Source organism: Mesocricetus auratus, unplaced genomic scaffold (assembly GCF_017639785.1).
Source record: "Mesocricetus auratus isolate SY011 unplaced genomic scaffold, BCM_Maur_2.0 Super-Scaffold_100021, whole genome shotgun sequence".
In the NCBI taxonomy this organism is placed as follows: Eukaryota; Metazoa; Chordata; class Mammalia; order Rodentia; family Cricetidae; genus Mesocricetus; species Mesocricetus auratus.
Genome location: NW_024429202.1, coordinates 26,312,129 through 26,328,219, shown reverse-complemented (window position 1 = coordinate 26,328,219; position 16,091 = coordinate 26,312,129). Strand labels below are relative to the sequence as shown.

The window sequence follows — 16,091 nt, the reverse complement described above, 5'->3', positions numbered from 1 at the left end:
TTAAAGAACCCTTCTACAACTGAAGGGTATGCATTTCTAGATCAAAATATGCCACCTGAAAGCAAATACATTTGTATACTTGAGCTACAGATATAGCTCAGTGATAGAGTGGGTCTTATACACAAAGTCCCAGGATCAATTTCTTGCACCACATATAAAGATAGATACCTATTTTCCCACTGTAAATTGTACTTTTGATTATAAATATTGATGTGCCATTATGAGTATTAATAATGATTTTATTTTTAATAAAATTTAAATTTAAGTATATTAAATTTTTTATATTTTTAAACATTTCATGAGATTATAAACCACCCAAATTCCCATATAATGAATTAAAAAATAGTTGCCCAAAGTGCTGTGAAATTTCAGAACAAGCAGAACAAGCATGTCACAGGTTAAGGAAAGAAATCAAAATGGCCTTAGATGGCTCAGCAGCAATACTGGAACTTCCACAGGGACCTGAGCAATATCTTCAGTAATCTGAAGAAAATGAGTTAATTCTTTATCGTGAAACTGTGGACCCAATACAAGGGTAATATAACAATATTACATAAATCTCAAAAACACACCCTAATATATGTACGTACTTTCTGCTTTAGAACCAAAAGTATAATGTGCTTCCCCCAAGTGAGAGAGTAATCCCAGAAAGGAGAGAAACATGGTATCCAGACAACTGGTATCCAACACAACATTTATTAAACCAGCAATCCTGTTAGAATATGCAGGCGTTGCGGGAAAGAGTGCGAACATGTTTGTATATATGAACTCTGTGTTTCTGTGTCAGGAAGAATTTAGAGGGGGCTACGTTACCTTATTACATAGATGAAATTCTCTGAATCTGAAAGAATCAAGAAATGGTTACATATGTAAATTGCAATTATGCAAAGTTATAAAGATTAACCAAAAGTTAACAAGTAAATGGGTTGGTGTGAGAGCCTCCAGCAGTAACACAAGTGGGGAGGGGAGGAATGCTGGAGTTAAGCTTATCTTATTTAAGGAGCAATAAATCCTTGTCAGTGAGAAGGCTCAGAGGGTAAAGGCCTGCCCATTTTGTATATATGAATGTACATTCCCAGCTTGGCAATCCTGAGTTTGATCCTTGTAGCCCACATGGTAGAAGAGAACTAATTCCTTTCCAAGAGTTATCCTCTGACCTCCACACGTGTGTACACACACACACACACACACACACACACACACACACGCATGCACATACACACTGAGGAGGAGAGATTAAAATAATAAAAATCCCTGACAGGAAAGACACATCCCATATGTAATGCTACCATTTTTAAAATTATTTTCTCATGTACCAGAAACTGTTAGTATGTCCTTAAAGAGACAGACAGACAAAACTGACTCATATTGATTAAGTATCGACTAATTACGCTAGCATAACTGTGTGGTGGGATGGGAAGGCAAACATACAACTGAGAAATATACAGACCTATATAAACTGAGAGGCATGTCACAGTCAAAGACAGTAAGAAAAGCTGCCACTTCGTCCTGAAGAAGCTAGCAGCTTGCTTTCCCAGTCAGAGTACCAATGACCATTCTGTGGTTTCTTGCTTTTGAGCCTCCTGAGTGCTGGAATTGCAAGCATGCACCACCATGTCTGGTTTATTTGGTGCTGGGGATTCAGCCCAGGGCTTCTTGTGTCCTAGGCAAGCACTATGCCAACTGAGTTACATCCAGATCTTATTTTTGCCTTTCATAATTAGCCAGATTACTTTTAAAGTAACCTGAGGGAATAGCAGCTTGCATGAGGCTACATAGAGAGCACATGGCAAGACGTGTTACTGCACAGTTAGATGTGACGGACCGTCGAGAGCTAGTCATTCAGTGGGCATAGTGCACATTCCCGTAGAGTCTAATCTATAAGGATAAGGAGGACACAGAGCTTAGGGGGCTGCCTTTGAGGGAGGGCCAAGACCACTTGGTTCAAGCTCTATTGGCTGAATAGTTGTATAGGTTTTGTTTGTTAGTTTTATTTTTTTAACATTGGGCCATTTTGGAGATGAAAGTTTTCCTCTAGAATGGGGAAAAAAAGCAGAAATAGCAAATGAAGTATTTACAATGGAGTGGGCACACAGAGGCGGCTGCGTCGGAATTTGCTATGTCTGCTAGCACAAGTCAGCCAAGCCAGCTTCAGAGGCGTGTAACCTGTGCAGTCACTCGGGGCCTACTCTTAGAGGCATCCACCCAGTGCTTAAAGATGTGGATGCTACTACCTTAATATGCTTACACTCTGAACACAAGCCCCGGGTCTCTGTGTTAGACTCTACCCTGCAGCTCTGGAACTAGTCCTGCAAGCAGTCATAGAAAGGACGGATTTCTTAACAAACGGTATTTGGAAAATGGATAGCCCCAGTTAAATTCACATTTTACTCCACATAGTATATATATTTAATTAAAACTCCGTGTCCAAGTTTGAGTAGGAGCTGTGATGAATTCTATCTGTAAATAGTAATCTCCAAGGCTAGAGAGAGATGGCCCAGCCATTAAGAGCACTTCCCAGCCCCAAGTCATGCTCACAGCCTATAACCCAGCCCTCAAGGAATCTGACACACTCTTCTAACCTTCACCAGCACCTGCATTCATGTGCATACACACACACACACACACACACACACACACACACACACACACTTAAAAGTAATGAAAATAAATCTTTTCTTATTAAGTAGTCCCATCTGGTTGCATTGGTATACATTTAAAATCTTAGGACCTGAGGAGGCTAAAGAGGATTGTGAGTTTGAGGTAGTCCTGGGCAGTACACTGTGTTCAGGGCCAACCTGGGCTACGCAGCAAGATTCTGTCTAAAAATAACTAACAAAAAAGTAGTGTGTGTTTCCTAATTATATCCCGTGTGGGCCTGGAAACAAGAACCCAAAGGCAGTTGTTTCTAGAGCCCAGATGTGGTCCCGGGATATTATCTCCCACTAAGAGCCCCAGAGTTTCTCATGGGAAAGGTCAGTTCTAGGTGTTGTAAGCATGCCAGGAGACTTTGTGAGAGCTTCAGGGAGAGAACGTGCTTGAATGTCAGAGCAGGAAGCAAGGAAGTCAGGCAGAAACAGCACAAAGGTGGAAGCTGGGGGAGCTGCCTACTGACCAAGCATGGGACAGTTGGAGTGCCGCAGAGGCGTGGTAACTAAAACAGACAGAATCCTATTCTTGAGGCTTACCTGCAGAAGTTCACATTCACATTCGGGACAGAAGAATGCAGTGTTTACCTAGGAAAGCCTATTGCTCTGAAAGCCTCATGGGGCCTTACCCTCTCTCTCTGAGGAGCGGCTGGTGGGGGGGGGGGGAAGAGTAGGAGGAAGAGAAGGAGGAGGGGAGGGAGGGGGACGTGTGGTTGGTATGTAAAATGAATAAAAAACATTAAAAATAAATAATAAAACTCTGCGTGCGTGTTTTCATCATATTTAGTTGCAGCGCCAAGGGTCAATCCCAGAGCTTTTCATGTGAGGTCCATACTGCACCTCTTAGCACTCTTTCTAAATCTGTTTATTTAGAAATGGGTCTTCCTGTGTGGCCAGGCCAGGCTCAACTCCAGCCTCAACTGTAGGCACACCCTGGGCACCCTGCTTTGTATTGTGTGTGATTAAGGCCTGGTAACAGTGAGAGATAAACTCACAGGAGAGTGTTTGTATGTGTGCTCAGCTCCTTTTGTCTCTGTGACTGAATACCTAAGAACAAATGTCCGATTGGTTGGTGGTTTCAGAGGTCTCCAGCCACAGTTGACTGGATCTGTTGTTTCTGAGTCACAGTGAGGTAAAACACCATGGCAGAGGGCATGGAAGAACCAAGTTGCTTGTCATACAGTGGCAAAGAAACAGAAGGAGGGGACCAAAACAAGATACAGGCCCCAAAAGCCTCCCCACAGTGACCCACGTCACCTAGGCCCCATCTCTGACGTTTCTACTACCTCTCAATGATGCCATGGACTTAATGAACCCAGGGATGGAGGGATGGCTGGGCAGATAAAATCTCTTACTGCCTGCTCTTTCAGAAGACCAGAGTTTAGTTTCCAGCACCATGTCAGATGTCAACTCCTTTTTCTGGCTCCCTCAGGCACCAGATGTGTGTTAGGTGATCCCTGTGAAATGTTTGTCCAACCCCCAAAGGGATCTTGACCCTTGCTACACTAATTCTTATAAGCAGTCTCTAGAAGCCCTGTCAGTTCTTAACAAATGAAAGAAAAGGAAAAAAGTAGAGCAGGCTATTGCTTACAAATAAATGCCAACACTTGGAAGATTGAGACAAGAATCATGGTAAGCATGAGGCCAGTCAGGGCTACATGAGACCCTATATCATAACAAAGTAAAGTAAAGCACAACAAAAACACTAGTATCCCATGGTCTGATGTGAAGGGATCCTCTTTCCCTCTCAGCCTGCTGGCTGTCGGGTCAAGAGAGGACAAGAGACAGTAGCGGGGACAGAAAACTTTGTACCGGCGGCCCATGAGCATGAATAGAGACAGCCCTCTGGGAGACTTTGGTGAATCAGCTCCACTTTGTTCCAGAGTGTAAAGAATATATAGGATTGGGGAGCTTGGGGACAAACCCTAATTTGTGTTAAGTGGCACACTCCTATCACAAGGCTTTGTATGTGACAGTAGGGTTCTATCAAAATGGTTAGAGCACTTGCTTAATTACCATGTGTGTCATCAGGGGAAGAGGTTTGCAGGGAACTGTGTCAAGGGTCACCCTTGAGATAAGTCAGGCACCCTGGGCCAAGAGACATCCTCCAAATAAGACTGGGTAGAGAGCAGAAAGCTTTGCTGGGGAGGGAGGGAGCTTAGAGAAAGCTGCCAGACCATGGTAGACTGCGACCTCTACCAGCCACGACATCTTCCAACAGTCTGACACCTATCTATGAAAGAATTTCAGATAATCAAAAACCAAACACATGTATTTAACCTCTTAACAATTGTAACTTAAAATGCACTAAAACTGTAACACTCAAGGAAATGGGCTACTATGACTGAATAATGTATGAGTTAGAAAAAATCTTTCTACTGAGTAGTTTAGCAATGTGATCTGAGTCTTGAAAAGATTTGGACCTGGTAACCCTGTTATGCTCTTGGGACTCTTAGGCGTCAACATGATCAGATATATGTTCTGGGTTTGTCAGGGTCTTCTAATAAGAAAAGCAGGAAGCAAGTATATCCCAAAGGGGGGAAAAAAAGCATTTCAATATCTTAAATGGCCAGGGAATCATCACAATTGTGCTTTCTCATGGCAAATAATTTGTCAATAGGTGAATTGACTATGAAGCACAGAGTATAAACTGCAGAGTCGTGGAATACTAGTTAGCAAGAAAAAGTAATTGTTATACACACAGTGTGAGTGAATTTTAGAGTATTATGCACAGCAAAAGAAGAAAAGATTAAAATGCAAAACAGAGGGTATATTTTTGAAGCTGCTTGTGTCGAGTTCTAGAACAAACAAAGCTTGTCTATGTCTAAAGGACTAGGACGCTCTGAAGAAATGGGTTTTCATACAAGTTCAGGAAGAACTCTCTGGCTCAAACTCATCCCCTCCACTTACTTCATTTCTTCTTTTGACTACATAAACTAGACTTCAAAATCCATGTGTTCCAAGAAGAGCTAACGAAACAGGCAAAGCATTCGCCCGGCAGCCTTAATTGGAAGGAGAGCTGGGCTACAATGCTGTGTGTCAGAGTAGAATGGGGGTGGGAACAAAGAGGGAATGGGGAGGGACTGGGAGGAGGAGAAGAAAGGGAAACTGTGACCGGGATGTAAACTAAATAAATAAATTCACTTTTTAAAATTTTCCTGTTAGCCAGGCAGTGGTGGTTCACGCCTTTAATCCCAGCACTCTGGAGGCAGAGGCAGGCGAATCTCTGTGAGTTCGAGACCAGCCTGATTTACAACAGCTAGTTCCAGGACAGCCTCCAAAGCCACAGAGAAACCCTGTCTCAAAAAAACCAAAAAAAAATCCTGTTAACATAGTGCTCATGTACTGATTTGGATACATCCTCAGTTATTGTGAAGATTTTAGTTCAATAATATGCCTAATAAAAATGCTCCCCAAAAATGAGTTCAGAGTCTCTCTATAACAAGCAGCACCCTCAACCATTGAGTGAGGAATTAAATTGGGGAGAGCTCAAACTATTTGTCCTTAGAAAGCAAACAAGCTATAGCAAGAAGACTAGTTTACGTAGATGCATGAAACTTAGAGTATGTAAGTTTTTTCAAAAACAGAAACAGAGTAATTCAGCTGATCTCCAAAACTCATGTTTAATATTTGACAACATAGGTCTGAGTTATAACACTACAAGTTAATTAGTTTGATAGAATTTAGCTTCTTGCCTAAACAATCATAGTTTTTTTTTAAATCCATGGTTAATTGTGTCTGGCACTTACATTGCCTAATATGGGCCTCTAGGATGTGACTGATAACAGTATTAATTATGTCTCTGCATGAAAGCTTCAATGCTGTAGCAGTTAGAGAAGAATCAACCTTTGAAACATTGTTTTTTGGCTTTTTTGTTTGTTTTGTCTTTTAGTGTTTTTTTTTTCAAGGCAGGGTCTCTCCATGTATCCCTGGATGTCCTGGTGTAAACCAGGCTGGCCTTGAATTCAGAGATCCACCTGCTTCCACCTCCCAGGTACTGGGATTAAAGGCGTGCGCCACCACTGCCTGGCTGAAACATGGTTTTTAATCCAAAGTGACGTGTAGACATTGAATATAACCAGCGTCTCAAAACTCATTATCTAGCAGGTTACTACAAGAAGTAAAATATTCTAAACACCTTTGCAACACACACACTAAAAATGTGCAAATGCCGCTGCTCCTGATGTGTTCATAAAATGCTGCTTTCTCTTGCCGTTTTAGTGTTACCACAGGCAGTCACCCAGTTTGAAGAACTGGTTGGAATGGCAGAGAACCTGCTGAAGGGTGGAGGAGCCGTGTCCACACCTGCATCTACTCTCTGGAGAGCGACCAACAACTCCTCCCCAGACTCTTTTGCCTCTCTGTGCAGTAATTCCAACTCCAGTTCCAGCTCCCCAAGTTCCCTGAAGGCCGAGGAAGAGCAGCCTCCTGGTGAGAAGCAGGTTGGTTGGAATACCACCCTTCTAGTTCTCTGAAAACAGCTGAACACGAAAACCGAAAGAAGGGTGGAGCAGCGGGGTCTCATCGCGATACGTCTAGGCAGATTTAGGCTCCCACCATTAGATCCCTACAACAAGGAATCCTTTTATTTCAACAGTGAGAGTTAATATTAGTGAAACAGACACCAGGTTTAGAAAAATTAAAGGCAAATACTGGGAATAAGTGCAGCTTTTGAACTACAAAATTCCTGCACAGTTTATAGAAATAGACTTGTACACTAAAGGCGAATCTTTGTGTCACTGAGAGAAGTGTGGCCTCTGGATGCTTCACGTGCACAGCCATTTATGTTTTCTCTGATCGAGAAACAGAAACTAAGAATGTAAAACTTCTGTTAAAACCAGGTATATGCCTAAGAAGATAGCTCTTCCAGGGTGGTAATGAGCGAGTGATCTAATATCAGAGTGTCTGAATCTTTTATATAATTTCCTATTGCTCTGCAACAGATTACTACAGATGTAGTGATTTCACACACACACGAATTTATTTACTCAGGGTTCTGAAGTCCAGAATCCAATACGGGGCTCATCGGTATGAAATCAGTGTGCAAGCAGCAACACTCTTTATGGGAGACTCTAAAAAGGGGTCTGTTTCCTATTTGTTTAAGTCACTATTGTAAAATCTGGATTCTGGTGGCTGTAGAAATGAATTTCCTATTTCCTTCCTGACTGCAGATTGGTCATCCGTGTTTCTAAGACCCCTAGTGCTTGGTTTAGGGCTCCATCCACCATCTCCTTCTCGCTGGGCTTAGGGCTGCATCCGCCATCTCACAGTCAATCCTCTTTCCCTCTCTCTTCACGTCTTTCCTCCTATTCTTTTTTACCCCCTCTTCTATCCGCATCATCTGCTTTTAAGGACTCATTGAGACAACCTGACTGATCCAGAATAACCTTCCATCTCAAAATGTTTACCTTTCCATACATTTGGACATCTCCAGTGGGGTAACATATCCACAGGAACCAGATGTTAGGAGGGGGCATCGTCTGAGAGCCATGATTCTCCAACATAAGCGTGAGAATAGGGTTAATCTTAAGGCATCACGTTTAGATGACCCAAGAAAAATTGGCATATATTCCAAGCAAATACCTCATAAAGCCAGCCGACATTTCAAACATTACCATGTCCTCCAACTGAAATGCAAAATATATACTAAAATGCAAAATACCACCTTAAAGAGTGCAGATGTTTTGTGGTATGTCTTAATTAGCACTTTTATTTCTCCAGGTATCATCTCTTTTTCTAATCTCAGTTATCGTTTTTTATTTTTTAGTTCAAGATTGAAAAATGGCAGATTGCCCGTTGTAATAAGAGCAAGCCTCAGAAATTTATTAATGATTTAATGCAAGTGCTTTACACAAATGAATACATGGCCACACACAGTCTGACTGGGGCAAAATCCTCTACTTCAAGAGACAAAGTTGTAAAACCAGCTATGAATCAGAATGAAGTTCAAGAAATCATAGGTGATAATTTGATTGCATTGTATTTTCACACGACAGTTTTTTTTTTTCATTAAAATGGTCATTAAATCTGGGCATGGTAGTGCATCTTTGTCATTCCAACACTTGAGAGGTGGAGGCGGGAGGACTAGGAATTCAGTATCATTCTGGCTGTATAGCAAAGTCAGCAGCCAACCTAGGCTGCATGAGACCTATTCTCAAAGAAAAAAAGAAAGAAATGGACGTCAAACTAAAGTGTCTATAACTAAGGAGTTTTAATAAAATTCAAAGCTTCAGAAAACAGCAACTTCACTATTTTAAAATTTTAGTAACAATTTGTGTCGTCCTCTCCTTCTTAATTATATTCTTTGTGTATTGTTTGTTTCTATAAAGAGATCGCTTTAACCACATACTTTTAAAATTAATAGCCTGCCTGAAGAACAGTGAAAATCTTTTCCAGTTTTTGCTTTGTTTTGGTTTTGAGCGTCTCTGACCAAGCTCTTTATGGACCATTTCTTAGTTAACAAGAGATTGATTTGTTTTGACTAACATTAGAAATGAATAAAAAAAAATCAATCCATGACAGCTTGGGGCAAAAAGCATGGAGTTCATAGCAAGTAGAAGCCTTAAAGCCGAATGATGTCATAGAAAGACAAGCATGCATGATGTGTTTATAGTATCGTCTGTCTGTTAGCCTTTGCTATGCTTTGAAACCCTGAGTGTATTCATCTGCTTAAATATGCCATGACAATTTGGGCTACTTTTGTAAATCTGAGACAAAGCTATGTTTTGCCTCAGTTCATAGGACACAAACTCCTGACAAAGTGTTCTTGTGTGTTGCTGTGATCTTTTACAGGAATAACCAAACAAGTATTTCCCAGCACGGATGATATTTCAATCAGAAGGATGATAGGACAGAAACTGAATAACTGCACCAAGAAGCCAAATGTGAGCAAAACTCTTCACTCTCAGGATATTAAGTAGCTCCTAATGGTATGTCTTTTGAGTGTTCATACTCTTCAATTTAACAAACCCTGTTCTCTTATATGTGCACTGGCCATTTCCAGAGGCTCTGCTAGGAGGCACTAGTGGCCTATGACATGCTACTAGGTGCCCTTGTGGATAAGAAGAGGACAGGGGAGGGATCTAAATTTGGGAAGTGCTGAGTTCTGTCATAAGGTGTCTCTTTCCCTGACCAATCCTCTTAAGATATTGAGATGGGTATGGATAGATATTAAAATCAGTTGTTACAATTTAATGTTTTGTTGTGTTTATTTCTGTCCCTAGATTTATTAAAATTTCAGTGTAAGATTTCACAGTGTCATTCTATTTTCATAGCTAACAAAGCCTTGATGTCTGCTGATGTACAGCAAGACCTCCTGAGTGTCACACTGGTGACAATTTATTTTTCAAATACATATTTGAAAATAGTGTTCATTTTATGGGATTTTTCTAAATAATAAGCAATAGTTCTGACCTCTGTGTCAAAATGCCCACAAGTCCTTCCTTCTCTGTTATGGAAAGAAAATTTGTTTTTGTTTTTTTTAAGTCAGGCATTGACTCAGTAACCAGGAGAGCTTCCATGAAACCCAAACTCCCAGAGTTTCTAACATCTCCAAAAAGCACCAACCAGGAGACAAGGCCTTTAACTCATAGGCCTGGTGTATAATGACCAAATTCTTCTAAATGCTACATATCCAGCTCTTCAAGTTCCTTTTGGAGCACTTTTTTTTGTTTTGTTTTTTGTTTTTCCAGACAGGGTTTCTCTGTATTGTTTTCGAAGCTGTCCTGGCACTCGCTCTGTAGACCAGGCTGGCCTCAAACTCACAGAGATCCACCTGCCTCTGCCTCCTGAGTGCTGGGATTAAAGGCGTATGCCACCAATGCCTGGCTTCTATGACATTTTAATACCATAAACTACCAAGCAAAGGCACAACAGACAACTATAGGTGACTATAGCAGCCACTAAAGCAAATGAACATTAGAAGAGTTTTAGGTCAGTTTTGATTGTGCTTGCGAATAATAGTGTGAATAAATCACCTTGGTCTGCATTGATTCAAATCAAACCAAAGGAGCAGGAAATAGTGGTTTGTGCATGTAATCCAACAAACAGGAGGTTCTTGAGTTTTAGGCTAGTCTGGGTAGCATTGTGCTAGACTGTTCTGGGCTTTAAGGCAAGACCTTGTCTCAAAAAATTGAAATAATGGAGTTAACAGATCCAATCTTTATGGCCTTTCCTGGTTCCTCTCATTTGTTTCTTTCATGGGCTAAAGAAGGTTTGATTTCTAAGGGTTGAAGAATCTTATGCTATCACTCCTGTACCATCGAAAGCCCTAAGACTTTTCTCCTGAAATTCTCAAAGCTGTCTGTCTCTAACAGAACTTTTCTTATGCTTATGTTATAGCAACGATGATTTTATACAGTGTTGTTTAAAAAGAGGTTCAAAGGTTATTTTGTTCTCTTGCTCCCATCAGAAGATGTTTTGAAGTGTCTGGATGTCATTTGCCTTTCATATCTGGGTACCACTACTGGCATTTAATAGTGAGCAGCGCCACCAAACAGTCTGCAATTCATAGGAAAGCCTGTCACCCCCCACTCTACCCAGCAAAGACCCACCCACATCATCACTGAAGCTAAGAAATCCTAGTTCAATGAAACTAAAACCTGAGGAAATAAAATGGATTGTCACGGTCATATGTCTGGTGACAACTAGACAGCATTCGTATCAGCTTTTCTTTTTGTCTTAGTCCATTTCAACTACTGTAACTGTTCTGGGGAGCCCACCAGAGAAGACTGCTCAGACGTGGGTTTAGGCCAATAGAAAATCTTTATTACCCTGCTGGAGACTATACTTGATAGTCGACTGTAGCACTGAGTCTTTCTTGAGGTTAGCTTTTTTGTTTTTGGTTTTTTGTTTTGTTTTGTTTTGTTTTACAAGACAGGGTTTCTCTGTATCGTTTTGGAGGCTATTGGTCTGGCCTCGAACTCACAGAGATCCGCCTGCCTCTGCCTCCCAAGTGCTGGGGGAAAAGGAGTGCACCACCACCACCTGGCTTGAGGTGAGCTTTTAAACACAAAAAACCATGCCCAGGGTTGACATCCTTGAGTTAACAAGAACTGTTAGCCAGAAGCAGAACTACAGAGAGCAAAAAGCCAAGTTAGTACATTTAGAGACTTTCCCGTAACTATGACTTTAGTGCATTAGGTCTTTCTTTTCAATTTGGCAGGTGGTGCTGTCTGTGCGCTGAGTTTCACAGCCTGAATTATACTTCCATCACAGAGTCAGTCGTGCTAAGGTCTGAGATCCTGTTTTAAAAAAAAGAAATTAGCGCATAGGGAGTGACGTATAAAGGGAGTTTTCTTTAGCTCATGATTCTGTAGGATGAAACTCTAAGATCTGGACAGCCTATGTGTTCACTCTGGTGAGGCCCTCATGGTGAATGTTGTTACAGTAGTGGGATATCACACAGAAGAGATCACATCACATTCAAGACAGGAAGCCAGGGATTCAGGACAGCCCACTCTTTCAATACTGAACTTACAAGTCAGAAAGAGCAGAGTGAATCTCTTCCAAGAGTAGTACCCCCTATGGCATAACCTCCCTCCACTAAGGCCACCCCTGAAGGTTCCACCACCTCAACACAGTGAGAACAAGCCACCAGCATGGGCAACACTGGGTCACATAGATTGGGTCACATTGTAGCACACAACTCTCTGGAGAAACAGAACCAATAAGATGTGTATCAATTATATTTATATGTAGAGAGAATGGGGAGGGAAGAGTTTCTCAAATGTGTTTGTTCAGTTGTAGGAATATCAAGCTGAAAATGCAGGCTGGCTGGCTGGAGATCAGGGAAGAGTTGTTTGAGTCACAGTTGAAAGCCATTTAGAGGCAAAATTTCTTCTTGGTCAGAGGAAGTCTTTAAAGGATTTCAACTATTTTGAAGAGGCTGCACTCAAATAGTAGGAGATATCCGGCTTTATTCAAGTGATGATTTCAGTTTTAATATAATATAAAAATACATTCAAGGAAGCACGTAAACAGAAATTTGATCAATTAACAGTATACAATTGTTGACATAAAATCAACCATCACAATTATTGCTTTGGGGGCAGGTATCTGGTTGGAAAGTCTGTTCTATGGACTTTGGAAAGCCACTTGACTTCATGAACTTAAGATTTTTCTGTGTTTTAAAAATTAATTTCATGATGAGCATAGAAAGAAATGGGTTTAATTGTGACATGTTCATACCTTTTCCCTGCCCTCCCATATAATTCCTCTCCCCTCTTGCTGTGCCCCTTCCCCCCACAAACGCTCCCCCTTTCTGCTCCCATGACACATATATTCTCTTGTTCCCCACCTCCTTCCACTCTTCCTCCCAGATTACAGTCTCCTTTCATGTCCCGTATGTAAATTTGTGTATATATGCACATGCTTGAATTTAAATCTACATTATGCATATGAAAAAAGCATGTATTCCCTCCAGTTTCACCGTTCCTGAAATTCTTCCTTACAGATGAGTAAAGCTTCCTCATTCAAAAAACATTTTCTTCCTTCAGTCACCCGTTGGTGGACACCTAGGCTGTCTCCATATCTTAGCTGTTGCAGATAGTTCAACAACAAGGAAGGGTGTTCGAGTGCTTCCATGGTATGCTAACTTAGAATCCTCCGGGTTCGTTCCCAGGTCTGGTATAGCTGGAGCAGACAGATGTTCTACATTTTAGCTTTTGTGGAAGCTCACACTCTTACCATCAGTGTCAAGGAGGTCCCCATTCCCATCATCCTCGCCAGCCTTTGTTGTCATTTGTTTTCATGATGAGAGCCATTTGACTGGTAAATTTAAAAAAAAAAAAAAGGTGTCGAAAACATACTTTGGAAAATAGTCTCTTCAACAAATGGTATTTTGAGATGGAATATCAAGACACTTTGAGGATATTGCTTTGTTGCTTTTGATTTGGTTTTCTGATGGAGGATCTGGTGCAGACCAGGCTAGCCTTGAACTTAGTGTGTAGTCAAGTATCATATTGAACTTCAGATCCTCCTACCTGTAGCTCTCTTTCAGATGTGTAGTTGGTAAAAATCTTTTCCTAGTCTATAGCCTGCTGCTTTGTCACAATGACAGTGTCCTTGGCCATGCTAAAGCTTTTCAGTTTCATGTGATCCTATTGAATAATTATTGATCTTAGTGGCTGTGCCAACAGTGTTCTTCTATTCAGAAAGTCTTTTCCTGAGCCAATGAATTCAAGGTTACCTCCCACTTTCTCTCCTGTCCGATTCAGTGTATCTGGTTGTATGTTGAGGCCTTTGATTCATTCGGAGCTCAGCTTAGTGCAGGGTGGAAGTATGGATCTATGGATCTATTTGCATTCTTCTACATGCAGACATCCATTTTGATCGGCACCATTTGTTGAAGATGCTGTCTTTTAGCCAGTGTGTATTTCTGACTTCTTTATCAAAATCAGATGTGTGATCTGCTGGAGTTGGGGCCAAAGAGGAAGGGGAGGCCACCGAGGATGGTCTGCTACAGAGCTGGGGGTGAGGCTGAAGGTTGGATTTAGAGGGGGCGGGGTGAGGGTCTGAAGGTCACCTACCTGCTTCCTTCTCTTCTGGGTTTTGAATCAGGTAAAGCAGGTTTAGGGAACTACCAGCCAATAAGCAACCAACAAACATTACTGAAGGATGTTATACAGAATTGTTGATAATTTTTTTAATGTTTCATTGGTATAGGGGGTTCATTTCACCTTCTTTTAAAATTTAGCTAGTACAATTTAATCATCTCAAATGAAAATTAATATAAAATATTTTAACTGTTTTCTGCGCTGGAAGTCCTCTAAATAAATTATAAAACAATTCACAGGACCTCTCAATAACAATAGTTCTTATCTTTTGCCCATATCCGCACCTCTTTGAAACTTGCTTTTTTCATTACTACAGGTATCTTAAAATCAAGCATGTTTGGTTTTATGTCCAGCCTTGGATTTTGCTGGAGAATCTGAGACACATCAGAGACCAGCCGTATGGCATCTATGTACCCATGTCTCTCCTGGTGGGGCAAGAGACTGGCTGAAGACGCTGCATGCAGAGTCCATACTAACTACGAGTGATGCATCCAACCAGAGAGTGTCTGCCAAACAAGCATGCAATACGGTTTCTTCGGAAATATGCATTTCTCACAGTCCCAACTACTTCCCTGTACAACCAATTTAAGATAGTATAAGCTTTTATCATAGCAACAAAAACATCTACCCTCCAGACCGGTCAATGTCCTCCACAAATGTGCATTATTACTATGCTGTTTGTTTGGGGTTTTTTTGCATTTATCAAGCACATGCTTGGTAAAAATACAATGGAAATAATGCATGTTTAAAATACAAAAGGAGTAAAGTGAGCCTAAGTGATGATAACCATGTCTAGCCAAGCAATGATGATGCAACATTAAAGTGAAATAGGATTATGGAAAAAAAACAAAAATATGTAAATGTCTTTTCAATATTAAACTATGCCAACATAAGCCTAAAAACCCCAAATTCCACTTTTGTTTGTTAAAATGATGCACCAATTTTTATAATAGGCTCTTTGTTTGTGAAGCAGACATGCATCTCAATATTCATTGTCCAGAGAAATGTGTAATGTTAAACATCAGTATCACCTAAAGTGCATGTATGACATTTCATCATGTTTGATCAGCTGTGATGCTAAACTGTTTAGTTTTAACGTTTATTTCCATTGTAACTGAAGAAAAATAAATTGAAAAAATGCTATTTAATAATGGCATGGCAAAAAGTCATTTTGTAAATCAACAAAAGATAAAATATTCGTCAAAGACTTTTTACTTGATGGCAGATCACCTGACTACTTTGCACTGTGAAGCTGTCTTTTCTTCCTTCTTTCCTCCCTCCTTCTTTCTTCCTTCCTTTTTTTTCTTTCAAGGCAGGGTTTCTCTGTGTGGCTCTGGCTATCCTGGAACAAACTCTGCAGACCAGGTTAGCCTTGAACTCGGAGATCTGCCTCCCGAGTACTGGGATTGAAGGTGTGTGCCACCATGCCTGGCAAAACTCTGCTTCGTGAGTGTGTAAAGTGATGCTGAAGCTTGGGAAAGGGAATTCCTAAGGTGCAGTGGGCCAGGGAGTACTCTGTAAACATTGCTTGGTACCAGTGCAGTTGTACAAAACAGATAGTCTCAGTGAAATAAATTATGCAACATTTGCTACTTTTAATTAAATAAATTGAACTCCATTAAAAACTAGTGCACTTTCTTATTGTTCTTTTTGTTTTTTCATAATGTGTTATTTTCAGGGCAAAACAAATTTTACTCAGTTAACCTTTCTTAACCCTTGGAGTATAAATTGTCTGATGCTCTGAATAAAATTGACTATTGCATGAGATTTTACTCCACTCATTTATTGGCACCATTCTCTCAGGTCCCACTACCTCTGTAGTGATAAATGTCACCCAAATAGGGACATAGAGTTGGCTATAAGATAACAGAGTTGGGACCCTCACAGA

General features: G+C 40.8%; 1 protein-coding gene across 4 annotated transcripts in view; it reads left to right on the top strand.

Moving 5' to 3' along the window:
- The window catches only part of Bend6 (BEN domain containing 6), a 53,541-nt gene extending 37,710 nt beyond the window's left edge, over positions 1-15,831 (top strand). The window contains exons 4-7 of one of the 4 annotated variants that reach the window (XM_005075417.3): positions 6,870-7,090; positions 8,416-8,608; positions 9,441-9,577; positions 14,520-15,831. In XM_005075417.3, coding sequence (XP_005075474.1) covers positions 6,870-7,090; positions 8,416-8,608; positions 9,441-9,568 — 542 coding nt within the window. In that variant the 3' untranslated portion in view covers positions 9,569-9,577; positions 14,520-15,831. Of the gene's footprint in view, positions 1-6,869; positions 7,091-8,415; positions 8,609-9,440; positions 9,578-14,519 lie in introns of those variants that run through there. The other 3 variants (XM_021230325.2, XM_021230326.2, XM_040729466.1) reach the window with 3 other exon arrangements.
- The last annotated feature ends 260 nt before the right edge of the window (positions 15,832-16,091 follow it).